General features: G+C 40.1%; 1 protein-coding gene across 2 annotated transcripts in view; it reads right to left on the minus strand.

Moving 5' to 3' along the window:
- The window catches only part of Rmnd5a (required for meiotic nuclear division 5 homolog A), a 56,929-nt gene that overhangs the window by 24,197 nt on the left and 12,557 nt on the right, over positions 1-20,175 (minus strand). For both annotated transcript variants that reach the window (NM_001427218.1, NM_001427217.1), the window contains exons 2-4: positions 17,754-17,896; positions 4,071-4,205; positions 2,562-2,662 (exon numbers count right to left, since the gene is read on the minus strand). In NM_001427218.1, the coding sequence (NP_001414147.1) occupies positions 2,562-2,662; positions 4,071-4,205; positions 17,754-17,896 (379 nt within the window). The remainder of the gene's footprint in view (positions 1-2,561; positions 2,663-4,070; positions 4,206-17,753; positions 17,897-20,175) is intronic.

Genomic DNA, 20,175 nt, shown 5'->3' on the forward strand with positions numbered 1-20,175 from the left:
TGAATAAAGAAAATAAATCTTAAAACAAACAAAACTATCTTTCCAGCCTCATCCAGAAACTATTTAACTGTTGCCCCCTGAGTTTGTAATTCAAATCTCTGATCATCAGGTACTGTGTTTTATTTATTCATGCTATAGTGTCTCAGGATTTTCTTAGCCATAAGACCATTAACAAAACATTATTCCACAAAAGTATAAGGGCAGTCTCATACCCCATCCTTCTGACTTTTTCTTCCTACCTAGTTTCTGGCCTGGGGAGACTCAGCAGTCTGCCTGGTAGTGTTGATAGCCTGTCCCAAATAAAACTCTGCTGTAGTATAAACCAAGGCAACACTTTCTACTCTAGGTGAAAAATTAAACAACCTTTACTCTTCTCTTTTCCTTCTTATACCATTTAATTATTTTTGGTCCCTCAAGTTGTACAATGGAGGGTTTTGCACTAACAGAGGCAAGTAGGGATTGCCCTTGCAGGTCCCAGGAAATCATTTTATGGCCTCAGATGGTCAGATATATAATCCATAGTGAGTCTTAAGACCTCCCCCCAGGAGTCAAAAGGTTAGGTAAAATTCAGGTATAACCTCAAACAAAATACTAAGCAGCCACTTTAGAAGAAAAAGTTTTCTCTATCCCAGTACAAGCAAGCAATTCAAAATTTTGTGCACACACACACACACACACACACACACACACACACACACACACACACACATTTTAACAAAGTTAAAGAGTTTAGCCCTAACCAGATCATTTATATTTTTAGTTTATACAAAAATCATACAACACATACATTAACATAAGAACCCTCTGTTTGCTCATCTCAGCTAGTTCTAGAAATATACAATTAAAAAAGAAACTGATCAAAAATAGAAAACTATGCAGTAACTTCTACCCTAAACACAAAATTCAAATGCCACATGGGTTATTGCCAATCATTAACAATGATTTCAAATATCCCCAGTTTTAAAACATCAGCATGCTACTTTTGGTTATCTTGTTCTTTATCTTCACTTTATGTTATTTACTATAAATAACCTAGTTAATTATCACACTAACAACTTTAGAATGGATTTAGACTCTGGCGTGAGATAAACAATAACATACTCCCTATTTTGTGTGACACATACCAAGACCAACTATTTTACAGCACCAGGCATGGTGCTGGAGCAGAAGTTCAGAGTTTTTATCTGATCACAACTGGGAATGGTGTGGGCTTTTGAAACTTGAAGACCACTTCCAGTAGCATACCTTCTCCAAAAGGGCCCACAACTCTGCCCATTTAAATAACATTTAAATTTAAAAAAAATAAGAAAAATGTGACAAAAATCTCACTAATCTACAAAACCTAAAATACTTATTATTTGGCCCTCATGCAAGAGTCTGCCAACTGTATTATTTCATAATTTTTTTCTGCTGTTATGAAGAGACATCATGACCAAGGTAACTTGTAAAATGAAGCACTTAACTGGAAGCTTGCTTACAGTTCAGAGGGTAAATTCATGACCATCATAGCAGGGGGCAGGGGGCAGGGAGCAGGGAATAGGGAATAGGGAGCAAGGGGACAAGGGGCTGGCATGGTGCTGGAGCAGAAGCTGAGAGTTTTTATCTGATCACAACTGGGAATGGTGTGGGCTTTTGAAACCTTAAAGACCACTTCCAGTGACATACCTCCTCCAAAAAGGCCCACAACTCCCCCAACACCACACCCCTACTCTTCAACTATATAAGCCCTGTAGGGGCCATTCTTATTTAAACCACACACCAACCCTATTCCAGCAACAAGTACCCAGGTATATTTCAGATAACTCAAGTAAATGGTATGTTCACAGTAAATCATCAAAATCCAGTTGTTCACTTGTGCATCCCCCTGGGTTCAATTCATAGCACCATGTATATTGTGGTGATCTGGGCCAGTGGCATGACTCAGTCAGTTAAAGTGCTTGCTAGTTTGCAGCAGAAACCTGATGACTTGAGTTCAATCCTAAGAATCCACAGTGGAAGAGAAAACTGACTCCCAAAGCTGTCCTCTGATCTCCACATATACAATATGACACCCATAAACCTGAATTCTCTTATCTTCGACTCCTGACACATTCCTTTTTCCCTTCTCTCTTTCTCTTTCATGCACACTCACACACATCTTTCATACAGAATTTTTCATCTGTTCATGAATATCACTTAGCTCCCATAGCCAACTAAAGCATCTCTCAGAATGAGAGCACAACCCTCAATACATTATAGCAGCTCGAATATCATGTAAAGATTGCTGAAACAATAATGCTTCAGTTTTAATACTGGTCTATCCAAAGAGGTGTTGGAGCATAGATAAGTAAACCTATTTTTCTTCTGGAAACATGATCAACTGTTATGTTAAGTAGGCTGCCCATGTTCTCATATTATGCAGCTCTATTTCACTCGGTTTAAAGACATCCAAGAGTCCTTTCTCAAATCCTCTTTATTCTACCCTAGGTAAGACAGACCTATCAAAATATCTCTCTTCTGTTTTACAAATAAATTTTCTTACAAAGTTCCCCTCATAGTACCTAAAAGAAAGAGTAACTTACTCAAGAGCAGGCCTTAGAACTCTGACTTTTAATGCTTCTAATATTCGATTTAATTCCACAAATGGTTCTTTCTGACTTGGGTCCACAGACAGACCAGACTCCTAGAAGGAAAAAACAGACAAACAGACAAACCTGTTAGTATAATCATTCACAGTGGGAAAAGCTGATCTAGACTATAAAATACAGGGCTGTCAAAGATAATTTTCTTTTAGCATATACTTCTGGGGCAGAAACAGAGACTGTCCAACCTCTATGCTTCAGTCAAATCTGAGCCAAGCACCAACCTTGAACTCTAGCTGAGTGCGGTTCTGCACTCAGGCCAATGCGAAGTAAATACATACTCTTCCCTGGGACGGAAGGTACAGCTGGAGTCTGGCCACAAGCAGAGGAGGGCTCACTGGGAACTGCAGAGCTACGAGGAGTGTCTAAGAATTTCACGGGACAGGTGCTATGAGCCTCTCTTACTACCTTTCTTTCTATACGAAAAGAACAAACTTTGTTTAAGCTTCTATCTTGAGTCTGTTACTTGCAAACAAAGTGATCTTCAATAAGACAATTTACTGTGAGGTCGGTATGGACACACGCACCTCTAAAGGTACAAAGCAACCCACGTATCATTGATTTTAACCGTCTCAAACAGAAAGGCTCAGATTATAGACTGGTTTATGCTGCAATTTAAATAGTTTATCTTTTGAGTTCTTCATTTTTCTTAAACAACAACAACAATGCAACAGAATGGAGTTTGGAGAAATGAATAAGGGCTGAATACTGAATCCCCCATTTCCTTCCCTGAATGGCCCTGGGTATATTCCTTGGTTCTCCAAACCTCACACTCCTTATGTGTGGAATAGCAACAATAACTCCTAATGCAAGGAAAAGCAGGGTGTGGCCTGAGTAAACACATAATACACAGCAGTTACTACTATCGTGACTACATGGTGTTCCTGGCTAACAGAAGTAAGATGGCCAATGCCCACCTCATGTAAATTTTAACCTGAAATTTCATTTGATATAGTTTTATTAGATCAGAAAACCAAACATCACTATTTTTGTTTCTTTTTTCTGCTATATTAACATTCCCTATCACAGGAAGAAAAGGATCTGGAGTAAATGGTGCACACCACTAAATGTAGCACTGGGAAGACTGAAACAGGAGGAGTCAAGGCCGCCTGGGCCACACAGGAAAAGTAGTATTACTTTGACACTTTGACTCATGACCAGAAATCAACCTACCAGACTCCGAACAAAGAAATAACAATTTGGATATTAAACTCTGAGTGTAATTTCCTCTGAGTGTAATTTCTTGAGGAAAGGGCAATTCAGATACTAAATTATAGCACTAGAATCTTCATAGTTAAAAAATTTCCTAGCAAAATTACTTATTCATGCTAATTAAAATATTACAAATCGACCTACAGTCTGAGGTGCCCCCAAGTCCCACCCGCAGACACTGCAGACCCCACAGCACGGCCTTGTTTGTTTCCCTATGCCTCACTGGCACATGCTTACCTGGCAGAGCTCCTCGGCCACGTCCAGCATTCCTTGTCGGAAGAAGTGTTCCACCATGACTTCATTGAGAAGCCGCTGGCTGTCTGCCTGCCAGCAGCCATCTATTCCCACACTGCTAATGTCAGAGTCAAAATTCTGGGGGCAAATGGAAAATAATCGTGTATAGATGACTTTCTTTTTTCACCTCACTTAACAGAAAGAAACATCTTACAGAAAGGTCTACATCTTCCGTTGGTGTTACCAGGAAGTACTCAATTCAATTCATCTACACAATCACAGGCAGGGATTTTCCTAGTGCTTCTTTTAAATCTTTTCACTCCTGGAGATTACTGGTAGATAAATATGAACTTAAAAAAAAAATCAAGAAGCACTCTAGGAAAATGTATAGACTTAACACTGACTTCTGTGAAACCAAAATCAATAAGCCAATTTCTGGGCATTATACTATAGCAATATTTTCAGATGTATGCTGTAGTAATCTGTTAAAAGCATGCTCAATGCAGCTCTGTCTGGAATGTGAAGGACAGAAATACACACAGCACACATGCACACATATGCATGCATATATGCACATACACATACACACACACACACACACACACACACACACACACACACACACACACCCCCTCATTGGACATAGAACTGCTACATGGCACAGCCCACTAACTGCAGTTCTGAGGCTGGGACTGAGGAGACAGGTGGTGTAAAGGGTGGTTTCTATTATTAGGCCTACATTTGAGCTGTGGATACTAGTTTTGACCCCACAGAGCATACTTCTGACTTTGAAAACCGAAGTAAGATAGACTGGCTACTCAGAAGTACAATCAAGACAACTGTGAACCAAATTGAATTGCAACCCACAGAAGACTAGCATCTGCCCATCAGAGGGCAACTCAAGATTTGTTTAGCATAGAAGGAACCAAACACAGTTCACATGATACAGAAGAGGAAGTGGCAAGCACCAAGGCCAAAATGACAAATGCTGAAACCCAAGACTTCTAAGCTATCATTACAAAAATGTTCTCCAAAAAGGGCAAATACTCTTTTGAAAAACGCATTGTTGTTCTTCCTTTCTACCACATGAGTTCTAGAGACAGAACTCAAAATTGTCAAATTCTGAGGCATTCTTTGCTGTCTGAACCCAATCTCAGGCCCCAGAAAGCAAACATTCTTGAAACATCAAGGACAGAGTAAAGAATTAGAAGACACAGTAACCAAAATAAACTCACCAGAGACACAGAAAAGCAGGAACAAAGTGGCAGTGCAAGAAGCCAGTAAACGTTACCATACATATTATCCAATTAGAAAACAGAAAAACAAGATGCAAAGCAAAACAAAACACAAATGAGCAGAGTCTGAACAAGTGGGAAAATAACAAGATATAGTATGTGTCACCAAAGGATGGGAAAAAGAATTGCCAGACAGATACACTTAGACCCAAGCAATTTAGAAAACTCCCACTTGAGTGCATCAAAATGTTAACATCTAAACAAAACAAAAATGAATCTTAGCCCAAGGCAACCAGCTGAGAAAAAAATGGCCTGTAGGACTAAAGAGACAATGTTCAGTTGAGCTAAGACTAATTCAGACCCCAAACACCCATGTAAAGCTGAATTTAGCACACATTTACAATCTCAGAGTTCCTACACAAGCAAGATGGGAGGCAGAAACAGGAGAATCTCCAAAAGTTCATAGGCCAGCTAGCTTGACATACAGACATAGTAGGAATAAGAACACCTGAGGTTGTCATGAGCAAGTGTGCATGTGTGTAGACTTAAGAGAAAAGAAAAATGGCCCATTACTTTCAGAGGGAACAGAGGGACTAGGATTTCAATGATTATAGATTTCACAACAGAAACTATTGAGTTAAAAGGATGTTATAGTACCAAAAACAAACAAACAAACAACAACAATAAAAAAGAAAGAATCGGTATTCCAGAATTATTATATATCCAGTAAAAATATCCTTCAGGAAGGAAGATGAAGTAAGCATTCTCTGACAAAAAAGATTTTGTTTTGGCAGATTTACATCAAGACTAAAAAAAGAAGTCAAGTGAAGATGGCACATGCCTTTAATCCCAGCACTGAGGCAGACAGATCTCTGTTAATTCAAGGTCCAGGATAGCCAGGACAACACAAAGAAACCCTGTCTCAAAACCAAACCAAACCAAACCAAACCAAAAAAAAAGAGTGAAGAAAGAACAAATCTGTATCATGGTCTCAAAGTTTTCTGTCTAGTTCGTTTTTGCCTTAAGTCTCTATTGTTTAATTTTTTAAAACTACACAAATCAATGAAACAAGATCATCTGGATATATCTGAAATTACAATTCCTGGCAACCTTTGCTTAACTAGCCTAATCAATAGAATACTAGAATACTAGTTTATAGAAAAGAATAGCCTATAAGTAACCTACAGCAGCAAACAAAAAAGTGATCTTTTCCAAAGTTGAGCACATTTTTCCATAGTGATCTTTTCAGGTTTTAGATGTCCTTGCAGGAGCTAAGGTAAATACATCAAAATCTGAAATCATTCAGGCAAAATGAAAGCTAAAACCCCAGTATTGTTATATCTTAATTTTCATTTATTGTAAGACCTTTTCATTTTCAATTTTTATTTCCTTTGACAATTACATACATGAATATAATATAGTCGTATCATATTCATTCCCCATTTACTGCCTTTTTGGTGCTTTTAGATCACTTCTTCCTAGTAAGAACCCCCTACTTTCATGTCTTTTTTCTTACTACTGACTCAGGAGTTTAACTGAGTTACTTGCATGAACACAACCAGAGTGTTTTTTATAGTAGTATGAATAATTTAACAGTGAAGAAAAAGGACTGCCCTTCCTCCAGCAGCCATCAACTGTCAAAAGTTCCTTCACCAGGAATGGGAACTCAGGAGCCCTCCATCATCACTCCTATCTAATCTCTTAAACTAGAACCTAACCGGCGGAAAAAAACAAATAACCTAATGCTAACATGATGCTCACATGAACTTCCTGATCCACAGCACTAATGAAGCACAATCTCTTATAAAGGTTTGAGTTTTACTTCTACTTATCAGAGAGCCAACACTTGAAAATTGATTCATGGCAGGTCACTGACACTTTTTTAAAAAGCAATTTACATCTTGTGTGCTGTCTGTAACAACCAGAAAAATGGACTGGTGATATTTTGCTTTTCTTCTTCTGGACTCAACTAGAAACCCACAGTATGATGGGTCTATTTTACACCCCAGAGGACATTCAAACAAGTAAAATACTGGGTATCTAATGATTGAATTCACTGCAAACTCAGAATCTGCCTATAATTCTCCACACACCTAAGCATATGTAATAAACAAAAGCCACCTGACTCAGTTCCACTCCTCACTGATTTGTGAACAAACACAGCCCTAGGTGGTAATGACTCGTCTAATAATTACTTCTCAATCTTATAAACTTATCAGCAGCTATTTAATTCACCAGGAAAGAAAGAAGACAATTATGGAAAATAAAAAATGCTTTCAAAGGTATTTTTACTCGTTAATATATATTATCAGTTTGCTTGTTTTTGAAAACAGGGTTTATGTAGCCCAAGCTGGCTCAAACACACTATGTAATAAAAGATGATCTTGAACTCCTGGCACCCTGCCTTCCTCCCAAGTGCAGAGACTGAGTATACAGATACCACATCTAACATACTATCAGAATTCCAATAGTTACTGACAGCTTCCTGCCGAAGGACTGTACCTCCAGCTTCTCGTGAGAACTATGGAAGTCATCTCCACATCCCACCTCTGTAGGCATTCTGGCCATCCAAACATGTGGGTAATAAAGATGCCCCTTGCAATGAATAACCATGGTCCTGCCTGTCTTAGTTAGGGTTTTACTGCTGTGAACAGACACTATGACTAAGGACAATATTTAATTGAGGCTGGCTTACAAATTCAGAGGTTCAATCCATTATTGTCAAGGAGGGAGCATGGCAGCATCCAGACAGGCATGGTGCAGAAGGAGCTGAGAGTTCTACTACATCTTCACTTGAAGGCTGCTAGCAGAATACTGGCTTTCCAAGCAGCTAGGATGAGGGTCTTAAAGCCCACACCCACAGTGCCACATCTTCTCCAACAAAGCCATACCCACTCCAACAGGGCCACACCTTCTAATAGTGCCACTCTCTGGGCCAAGCAAATACCAACCATCAACACTGCCTAAGATCAGACAAAGCCTTTCTTTCCTTCTGCCTTCTTTTCCTACAGCTACTTTTAAAATATCTAACAGTTACCACTAATGCTATCTTCTCAAATAATAAATTCTTTGGATAATTACTTTCCTTGAGATACATAACAAAAATAAGTGCCTATTGAGAAACCTTTTAGTCTAGCATTTAAACAATGGTATGGTTTTATAAGGATGCCCTTCATAGATTTTCACTTTCTTAACGCTTTCTATGGTTACCACCACATAGGTAAGAAAAATAGAACAGCCTTTCCAGTAAGATTGTCTTTAATCACACTGAAACTTTGTAACATAGTTGCCTGTCTTGGACAGTTTCTAAACTCCCTTCAACCACCTATTCTTTCACTTTAAACAATTAAGGGAGACTAGAAACCCTTTCACAGTTTATGTTCTGGTTGCATGTAATAAAAATTAAAGCCAAAATATAAATGGATGTTGAGGGGGTGCAATACAAGTCAACTCCCTTCCTCATAACTGTAGGTTCTTACTCACTATTGCATCAGAGCTGGTACTCCTTCCAACCTGTTACTAGGTGACCAAACATATTCACACGGCTACCCAGGAAATCAACAACACTGTGAACCAGCAGAGGCACTAATGTGAAGAAACACCTCTATTATTAGCATCATGTTTTACTTTTCTTCCCTTTCATATTTGTAAAACAAATTTACATAGCATTTAGGAAGCAGAGGCCAGAGGATCTAGAGTTCAGTGGGGTCAGCCTGGTTACACAGCAAACTAAAACCAAACAGTATGCCAAGCATGGTGGCACATACCTTTAATTCCAAAACTTGGGAGGCTGACGCTGGTGGATCTCTGAGTTTGAGGCCATGGTGGTCTACAGAATGAGTTCCAGGATAGCCATGTCTACCCAGAGAAACCCTGTCTTAAAAAACAAACAATAAAGCAAAGAGAAGCCTGGTATGAGATTTCACACAGGGAGGAAGGATTCAAACAAGAACCAAAAAAGGAATAGCAAAGTGAGTCCATTTGTGCAAGGTGCAATAAAACTTGGAAAAAGAAAACCACAACACACAAAATCTGGAGATTGGAGGGTGGAGAAGCACAAAACTTCATCATGTAGCCATGAGAACAAACAGTCTACTTGAATACAATCAAGTAGGTTTAAAGAGTGGTTTTCATTGGTCACCTAAATACATTCATGAATTATAGTTACTGAGCAGTCCACAATAAAACAGTGTTTGCTTTCATTCCTAAGTGCCAACTCCCAGTGTTATTTTTAAGCTTCCCATCTACTTTGAAGAAAAACTAGCACATGAACCCAACAACAGGTTGCTGTTGCACCTACAAGAGACTGGTTTTCTTCCTCAGTATCTAGTGAATGTGGGTCAGTAAGAGAGAGTAGACTCCAAAGGTCTCCAGTAAGGAGACCTAGACTGGGAGAGACTGCTACTTCATATTCAACTCACAAAGAGTATGGAAGCAAACCCCCAACTGAAAGACAAACAGACCATCTAAAAGGAAACCATGGGCCAAAGAATATGAAATTCACGAGAGATCACAGGTGAAAAGTTGCTCCCCCTCAAAAGACAGGAAAGGCAAAGTGATATGACCACATACTATTTCACACCCACCTGGTTAATCTTCAAAAGTTTTAATATCTGACCACTGTGATGAGAAATGAGGGGACAGCACTGTCACACGTGTTGAGCAGGACTGTAAACTGGTTAAGCCCTTAGGGAAAAATCTGGCAACACCTTGTAAAGCTGATGCTAAGGTTTCAGACCTGTGAGGACATAACCTTGTATATTAGCATATGCTAGACAGCAGTACTTCACAAGCTGTGGCTGGGAATGAGCTTGGTAGTGTAGCACAATCAGTGGTGTAGGTGAACTCTAGATGCCAACACTATCTTTTTTTGACACTCTTTTATCTCCTCTGTACAGCACTCATACTCACACCTCTGCTTTGGTATTCAAAGTTAGAAGAAAGACAGGTTCACACTGCTAAGCTTTTACATTATAAGCATAAAGACATACTAAACCACAGCACACGCTGCGCTCTTACAAGATAAACATGCTCCACAGCTTCCTGTCTGTCGCTCCCTTGTTCCTCAAGGATCTCACATCCCCATCTGCTACCCCACTGGCTCTTAGAACAGAACAGAGACACGTCAGTGACTTATTCTCCCAAAGATGGCAAGCATCTTTTTCCATTTTACAAGGAAAGGAGAAAGATTCCTAAGTATACCGCAGGTGCTCCTAAGGCACTAAAGATCACTTCGCCCAAGCAATTCTAATTGAGAAGGTTCCTTAAAGTCTCAGCTCTAGATTTTAAACTCAGTTTTCCCATTTGCTCTCTGGTTCTAACATAAACCTCAGTTTTCACATACCTAGGATTGCAGTTGTTGGGATTCAAATTAAATTAAACCATTAGTCAAGAAGATGTAAATGTTCTACCCATATTCATCCAAAGTAAATATTTAACCTGCAAAAGGTCTGAATCAGTCCTTGCCACCAATTCTGATGCCACATGTAAAATAATCTCCACTAGAAAACACAAGCTTTTATAAAGTTTTACTAGTATTGTTGTGTGTATATAATGCGACTGTGAAAACAGGCGGACACATGAGTGCCACGGCACATATATGGAGGGCAAAGGGTAACTTGCTGAAAGGAATCAGTTCTCTCCTTCACCACAAGTTCTAAGGATCAAACTCAGGACACTAGTCTTGTTCAATTTGCACTTTTTTCTCCTGAGCCATTAGAAAATACAAACAAAACAAGCACATAAAAAACAACAAATTCAGCAGGAGGTGGTGGTACCCACCTTTAGTTCCAGCACTAGGGAAGCAGAGGTGGGTAGCTCTGAGTTTGAGGCCAGCCTGGTCTGTAGAGTGAATTCCAGAATAGCTAAGGCTATGAGAGAAACCATGTCTCAAAACCACAAAACACAACAACAAATTCCTTAATTCAAAAATCACTTAAACTGGGTGTGGTAATAAATCTACACACACACACACACACACACACACACACACACACACACACACACACACACACACCACTTGAATCTAGTCACAGTCTAGATTTATATGCACAATTTACTGTATAGGTCTTTTTGTGCCTTTTGGCCTAATGTGCCATGGGTGCTAGACCAAGCCCAGTATTTCATCTTCTACCTTCCCGAGCAGGTAATGTGGGAATATGCCAGTCCAGAGGATTCTTCTGGCCCCAATCCTATGAGACCTGACTACCAGGCTTTCTTCTGTGGTCTATACTATAATTCAATAAATGGTTATCATCTAAATAATGTAGCTTCATTCAGTTTGAAACAGGATTTTATTTTAACAACAAAAACAAAATCTGTAAGGCTTATAACCTAGAGCAGATACATAACAGATGGCAGGGAAAGCAAAACTGCACTCAGTTTCTTTCTGGAGAATGGTTTTCAGACTATGAGGGGCAGGGGCAGTATGGTTCCACACCAGTGCTTATGTTTGGTAAGCAAGGAACCAGAGATCACCCAGCTGTTAGTTAGGATGCTGGATTCTTACAGAGTTCTTTTTATTCAGGCAAGCTGGCTTTAAGGAAGGTGGTGGGCAAGGGATAGTATTTCAAAGATGCTCCCTCCCTCTTGGCACCCGTGCTTTGTCTCCCACGTCAGACTAGATTCCTTCCAAGACCACTACCCCACTTGCAGGACACTGCCTAACCTCATATATTCCCAGACTCCCTGTTGTTGTTAGGGAATACCATAACCAAAGCAACTTAGGGAGGAGAGGGTTTATTTGGCTTACATCGTCACATCACAGTTTACCATCAAGGGCAGTCAGGACAGGAACTCAGGACAGGGCAGGAACTGGAAAGCAGAGCTGATGCACATGCTTGCACTGCATGGCTTGCTCAACCAGCACAGCCACCTACCACACACTGGTCCCTCCTCCATTAATTATTAAGAAACTATCCAGCAGGCTTGCTGATGCTTGATCTTATGGAGGCACTGTCTAAATTGAGGTCCCCTCCTCTCAGATGACTATATATGTGTCAAACCGACATAGAACTAGCCAGCACACTCCCTTCCCTAAGGCTCTGATGAAAAACAACTACCCCGTCCTCACACACACCTGGGGAAAGATGGGAAAATCTCTGGGGCACAGTGCACACATGTGGCTGGGAAAGGTCCATCCTCAGAACAAGCGCTATGACCCAAGTAGACAAGAAACAGAGACTGTAGCAGCTCCTACTGAAACCATGCAATTTCAAAGGCAAGGACTTCCATCTTGACTGCCAAGGCCAAGCTACTTCACTGCATGCACCTAAATAAAGCTCACCAGTGACAGACTGCATTTATTATTATTATTATTATTATTATTATTATTATTATTATTAGTTACTTGGGTGGACAGTAGTTTGGTATGTTTTATTTCATTCTTAGGGAATGCCTTCCTTGCTTTTTAATTACTATTTTCTCTTTATATCTGTCAGCTATCCCTTTCAAAAAGTGCTTTCCAATATACATATAAAATTACATCTGTACTTCAGAACTCAACTTAGCTTTTTTGTTCTTAGTCAGAGACAATCATCTACTTTTCTTAATGTCCTTATTTCTCTTTTTAATACGTCATCTCTACTACAGAAGGATGCATTTATCACATACTGACTTTAAAGTCAGTCTATATTCTGCTTCACCCAATTCATCTCAACCGCGGTGTAAGCTAAGCACAAGATCTAACTGCTGCGTTATCTTTTGTCTACTCTTGGAACCAGTGATACTGACATAAAATTAAAATGACTACCTTATTTAAAAAATGTTAGCTACTTTCCATACTATCATTCTTTAACGTCAGCATTTTGCTTCCCCAATGCTAGCTGCTCCACCTAGTGGCAGAAAACCAGTTTGGGTAACGCAGTTCACTTTTTTACCATCCCAACATCACCCTTGCCATACCTCACTTATATTCAAGTAAAGTTTAAGAATAAATTCTCCATTGAAAACTTCTCCAGGCTGTATACTGAGGGTATGGGGCTTAACATCATTTCACCTCAGTTCCTCCTACTAAGTGAATGAGAACAGCATGCTAGCATCAAGGGACACATAATGCATGTAAATCACTCAGCTCAGTACCAGAAACACCCTCTCTTCCCAGCGCCTCTCTTCCCAGCCCTGACCACTACTTACTTTCTCCTGTATGTCAAGCTAATCCTCCTTTGCTCTCTATATCTTCTTCGTTCTTTTTGGTCACCTACTGGATAAAACTCAGGACGGTAGGATAAAACTCAGGACGGAGTCCGTAATCCCTACATCTTTCCCAACCTGATCTTTCCTACTTTCAGGAAGAGAACCTTCCCTAACCAAGCCAGTCCTTCAGACTTTAACACGTGTTGCTTTTCTTGTTTTCTATCCTAACAGAAAATCTCACTTCACAGCTTTCTTCTTCTGAAGCTTACACATTCTTTCAAGTTAAGATAGTAACTCTTCAAACCTTAGATTAGCCAAAAGTGTAATATCTCCTTTACGTTTTCAGGTACACATAGGTTTATTTGCCTCAGAACTTTTTCTACTATTTTCTGTAAGAAAACCTAGCATGTTTTATAAGACTAGTTAAGATTTCTAGCATAAAAATAACACGTATTATTTTTTAGCTCTTAACTATAACATGCATTTTAGAAGTTTAAAATCTCAGCATTATTCACTATTCATTTTAGCCACTCTCCCCTATCCCCTCTAACTAGAATTTCTAGAAAGTAGGAGGTAGAAAATTAAAAACAGGGGTTGGGGATTTGGCTCAGTGGTAGAGCGCTTGCCTAGCAAGCTCAAGGCCCTGGGTTCGGTCCCCAGCTCTGGAAAAAAAAAAAAAAAAAAGAAAATTAAAAACAGCCCAGCATACTATTCCCATTTTAAAAAAAAATGGGTGGATTAAATTAAAAAACAAGACAAAAAAGTTTTCACAAAATCCAAGAATTAAAATACTTTAATAGGCAACACATTAAAGTTAAAACTTCAATGTTTTATATTCACAATAATAAATATTCAGGGAAAAAATAATACAAAAAGGAAAACAAAAAAACTCTTTTAAAACATTAAAGTAAAAAAATTATCACTTAGGGCTTTAAAGATACACTAAAAGCTTTTCATTCACACCCACACAAAACATCATAAGCATATAACAAGGAGAAGTAACACGAGCTTTTGGAAGGAAGGATTTTAACCTCAGCTGTGACTTTACGCTACCTACCTCAAGTCTTCCAAGACAGGAAGCAAGGATTACCTTAAGTCCCCACTGCAAAGGGAGCGACCTGGGTCTTGTTTGCGCGCGCGCACACACACACACACACACACACACACACACACACACACACACACCGAATAAAGGACACCTGCCTGCTTGTCCTTTAACTGTGCCTTTTAGGGCTAGAGAGGCAGTTCAGCGGTTAAGACCACTGGCTGCTCTTTCAGAGGACCTAGGTTCAATTCCCAGCACCCACACCTAGCTCATAACTGTCTGTAGCTCCAATTTCTGGCACCTTAAGATATATATGCAGGCAAAACATTAATGCACATAAAATAAAAGCAAATAGACCTTTTTAAGTCCCTTTTCCCTTAAAGAAAGGTCGTAATTTACCTTTATGTTGTTTCAAAATCCTATGTTTTTGAATCTGTAGAAATTATATACTCATTTCTGTTCTTAAAGGTCTATTTTTTTACTTTATACAGCTGTTAATGTGCTTTTAAAAACAACAAATCCAGCCTACTCCAAAGGAGGCAACTGCTTCTTTGGAAGAAGCAAGTGTTCATACAATGGCATTCACAGGCAGCATTCCAGTCTACTGCAGGTCAGCTTAACGTGGTCCACAACCCATGGACCACAATGGTTTAGGATTTATCCTGTTTACTCACCACCAATACCTGAATGCACTCCACCTTTACAATAAGCTCCCTAGAGCTTGCCAAGTTCAAGTTACATGTGTAGGACTTAACAATCCAGAGGAGTCTTAATGCAATAACAGCCTACACAGATTTCTCATGTATACATGAGGTCTCTTTACAACAACTAGGAACATCCAGTCAGAAAACAACTTCCTCTTTGGGCAACACAGTAGATGCCAAAAAAACATGGAGTCTGTGTGGAAAGATGCCTGGAAACGAGCCCTACCACCTAGCTACAGCGGGCACTTAAGTATTCACCAACTGCTGTAGTTTCCTATGCTGGATGAAAAGAATCTTTGTAACTAAAACCTAAGCTACTTTCCTAAAAATGTAAACACATTTCTGGAAGAAACTATTCTGTTTCTTTCACAACTGTAGCTATCTGAAATCCTTATAACTTCCAAGTACATGAGAAGAAATCTCAAAACTTATTAAATACCTAGTAAGAAACATGTTTCAAATGTCCTCTCCCAATCCAAGTCAAAATGTGAATTATTAACTATAAATGTGTTCCAGGGAGACTCATTCTCAAAGAGGTACTCAATCTTAACACCAAGTACATCTTACTATTTTGCTCAAAAACTAGTCAAAATATTTGATAACCCTTAGTGATGTTTGTAAAAGCCTGCTGTATCTGGGGGTAGCCATTCACAGCAAGTCAACTGCATGAGGGGGCCTAAGGGCAAAAGAGAATTCTTATGATAACTGTGGCAGGACAATAGAGAGAGGGTGTTAGCTGGAAGACAGCACAGACATGAGCCTGAGATGACAGCTGAGACCATCCCATTTAACCCAAGCAGGGTTCTTGTCCCAGGTAAGACTTGCTGCCTTGGACATTAGCTCTTCTCACCATAACAACCCTGGTCTGCTGCCCAGATGATGACTCCCTTAATAAATACAGAGAGCAGCAGGCCCAGTGATCCACCAGATCACCCAGGAACCTACTAGGGTTCTCTGTGCCATCAGAATCACCAGGATGTTTTGATCATAAAAATCTGAAGCCTCTTAAGCAAATGCAACGGCTCCTCACCCATCCACAGACGATTTAACACTGTCTCTCAAATACCCACTTCACAAACATCAAAATAACCACTTCAGGTACCAACTGATAACTTCCAGTGCCACTGACCCCAGATGGTGTGATGCTAAGCTTACTTCCACAGCCATGTTCACCTACATCAAGTCACCAAACAAGTTTCAAACTTCAAAGATATTTCAGAGAATACTCACCACATTCCCAGTCTTTGCTGGTGACTGCCATCACTAATCCAAGATCATCACTCCGATAGGCCGCTAAAACTTCCCTAAGTCATACAGTCCCCAAAGTCCCTGCCACTTGCAATCCTGTAGTATCACACCTACCAGCAAACATACCTCTTCAGAAGCTGTCTTGATTTAGGCACCACTAAGCTTAGCCTTTCAATACTTTTACACCACAGGTAACTTCTAACAGTGGGACCGCTCACGTGTTTCTCCAACACTCCAGATTACAGCAGCCTCTATGTTACACTATCACTGTACACACAGGGGCAGTGGCTCAGATAGGTTCAGGAGGAACGTTTGCTACAAAGAGCTCTCCACTAAAAGTCTGCCTCTTCTTTCAAAAGTTTACAACATATAAACAGAGATGGCCGTGGCCAGTCACACTCCCTACCTAATAAATGGAGGAGTCAGAGACATCAGACAGAAAACATGGCCCCTCCTCTTAAACTCCATCTAGACTGTGAACCCCATGGGAAAAACAGCTTCAGTGCTAAAAATGGAAAGTGCTTATGAGTCAATCACTAAACCAAGGATGGTTTATTTAAAAACTATCACAAGAAAAAAAAATCACTGAACAAAAATGGCTTGCCTGGCTCCCTAACTACTAAGTCACTCACCTGAATAGAAGACATTAATAAAGAAAAGCAACTAGCCTGCCTACAGAAGGCAAGAGTTAGGGTGAGGTGAGAGAGACACATCCAGGGTGCTAGTCTAACCATCCCACAACAGTCCCTGGGTGCAACCAGAGACTCGCTTAGGAAGCAGCAACTTATTCCTATAAACAAACTCCCACAGTGGCTTACAACTTCCTTCCAGCTTTACTCATCAGGACTCTAGCCATAAAAGCAATGGAACAGTAAAGCTATAAAAGGCAAGAACTTTAGTGCTTTATTTTTATTTCTGTTTCTCAAACAACAGCAACAGGGGAACTTTTAACAAGGATTACACAGTAAACAAGACCTGTAAAAGTTATCAGAAGCAAAGAAGAAAGGAATGGCATAAAGTGATGTGAGGAAGAAAAAGGTATCAAGATGCTGGTAAATGAAGATTGTCAGAAACACAAAGGCACTCTGTGGCTGTTGTGTGGCTCTTGATAACCTGAGTTCAATCCCAGGGACTCACATGGTAGATAAAGAAAACTAACTTTCAATGTGTCCTCTCATCTCCATCTGCATGCATGCACGCGCGCGCACATACACACACACACACACACACACACACACACACGCGCGCGCGCGCGCGCGCATATAGCAAGTAACTAAAAGGAAATTAAAAACAAAAACATTTCTTCAATTCCATACCTTACCTTATCAATGGCTTTTCCAACTCGAGAAACACTGCTGTGGATGTCTTTGTGGTCAGAGGCCAACTTCTGGACAGTGTCCTTTATTCTTTTGCAGCACTGTGTCAGAACAAGTGAAAGTGTCCCTGATAACTCGGCATCTTGACCTATTTTAAAAAAGAGAGAGAAAAAAAAAAATACTGATAACTCACTAAAGTAAACTCCATAATGACAGGAAAAAAAAAAAACAAAGAAAAACCAGTATCTTTCTTGAAGCATGTGGCCACAGTTACAGATGTACACCAATTACATTGTACACTAGTACACCAGTACAGTGTACACCAAGAAATAACTGAATTTATTTTTAGAAATTAAAAAAATTTTTACTATGAAGCAAACCACTTCCACAATATCTTTACCACAGACTAACTAAACTATTATGCACTTATCATATTCCTGTCTAGTGAATCCACTATAAGGCAGGTGATAGCAGCAAAACTGCAATCAACCCTTTCCCTATGACTGACCTTCTGATGCAAGACAAACACTACAGTAAGGCAAATGAGACTGTGGCAAAGATCACTGCTGTTAGGGGAGTAGGGGGAGACGCGTGTATGGGATCAATCAACTGCAAAAACAAAAGCCAAGATGAATGGGCATGAAGATCTGAATAAATGACATAACTAGCTACCTCGGGAGGAGAGGATGCATTCCAACAGGCAACAACACAAGTCCATCCTATTGCAGTTTCATGGTAGATAATGCCTATAACCTCAGCTAAGGCAAGAGACCATGACCAAGAGGCCAACCTGGACAGCCTTACACAGAATATACACACCTAGAATACTGACGGAATAGTGAAGAAGCTAGTGTGTCTAATAGCAACTTCTGCCTGGGGAAATAGCAGGAAAACAGGTTCAAGAGACAACTGGCTCCTAGTTTTTGTAGGTTCTTGTTTGTTCTGTAAAGACTAGTTTTACTATGTGACGTAAGGAATGAGTCACTACAGTTTGAAGCAGAGCAAGCACCTACTGATATTTTCATATGACTGCTCTGGTGGACAAGAGGAGGGCAAGAACAGACTCAGGACAGCAAGGTGGGCAACTGTGGCAACAACCCAATTGACAGATGACAGCCTAGTACTTTCTGACTGGCCTGGAGGAAGGGAAAGCCTCACAGTTGTTTCCAAGTTTTATAATCAGCCACATACAAAGATGATGTTGCCTATAAGTAAGGTGAAACAGAAAGATGCGCACATCTGAGGGCCAGGAAAGAGAGAGCTTTAACTGGTACTTACTAAATTCAAGATGCTGACTACTGCATACATGGGAGACAGCTGGATATGCAGGCCTGGAGGTCAGGATCAGTGCCAGAACTAGAGAGACAAACTTGTGCAGCAATGGCACACAAATTATTCTTCAACTATGAAACTAAATGAAAGTACAGTACAGATTCAGAGAAGTGGCGAAAGGCAGACATGAGGAAGAACTGAAATGCAGACTAACAGACTACTGAAGCCTAAAGATAGGGAGGAAATCAATTATGGGAAAATCTGCCCAGGTACAGAGAATAAGAATGATGACAAAACCACTAAGTAAGCTATGGACTGAACATTGGCCACTGGATTTACAGCACTGATGTCATTTATATAAGTGCACTGTAGCTGTCTTAAGACACACCAGAGGAGGGCATCAGTTGTGAGCCACCATGTGGTTGCTGGGCATTGAACTCAGGACCTCTTAACCTGAGCAGTCAATACTCTTAACCCGCTAAGCCATCTCTCCAGCCCAGCACAGATATCATAACCACAAGAATAGTTTCTCAAAAGTTTCAGGAAAAGACATCCTACAAGGTTGCAGGGATTGTGGAAAAGGAATGCAGTAAGTAAGGCGACCTGAGACGCAAACAGAAGGTAGTGCTTCAAGCTGTCCAAACTGTACAGGGCAGCCCAACAGAAATGAAATACCCTCATCTCTAAACATAATCACACAAACTTTAAGCCAGATGATTCCAACTTCCAACACAATCTGTCTAATTTACTCCTCTGCAGCAGAAGCGTTTAACTGCACCAGTGTGGGGCACTGAGATCTGGACTAAACCTTGCCTAACTTCAGTGGTCTTCCTCTACAAATGGCCTTCCTTCTCTACAAACATCTTGGTTCCTTGACTTGGTTCCTCTTCTGCTAATTCCTGTTCTCTACTCATTCCTCTGGCACTAGTTTATACCAGCTAACAATTTCTTGTGTACACCAACATCTGCCAAACGCACATACGGCCCCAAGGTGAGATAAGGTTCTTAACCACATAGTGTGCATGCCATATTCTTACATGCATGATAAAACTATGCAAGGCATACAAAACTTTGGACTGACAGTGAATGAAGCAAAGGAAAGAATTATTCAACTAGTGCTTGGACAAGACTGCTATTTGCAAAAGCATCACATCA

This window comes from Rattus norvegicus, chromosome 4 (genome assembly GCF_036323735.1).
Source record: "Rattus norvegicus strain BN/NHsdMcwi chromosome 4, GRCr8, whole genome shotgun sequence".
Classification (NCBI taxonomy): Eukaryota; Metazoa; Chordata; class Mammalia; order Rodentia; family Muridae; genus Rattus; species Rattus norvegicus.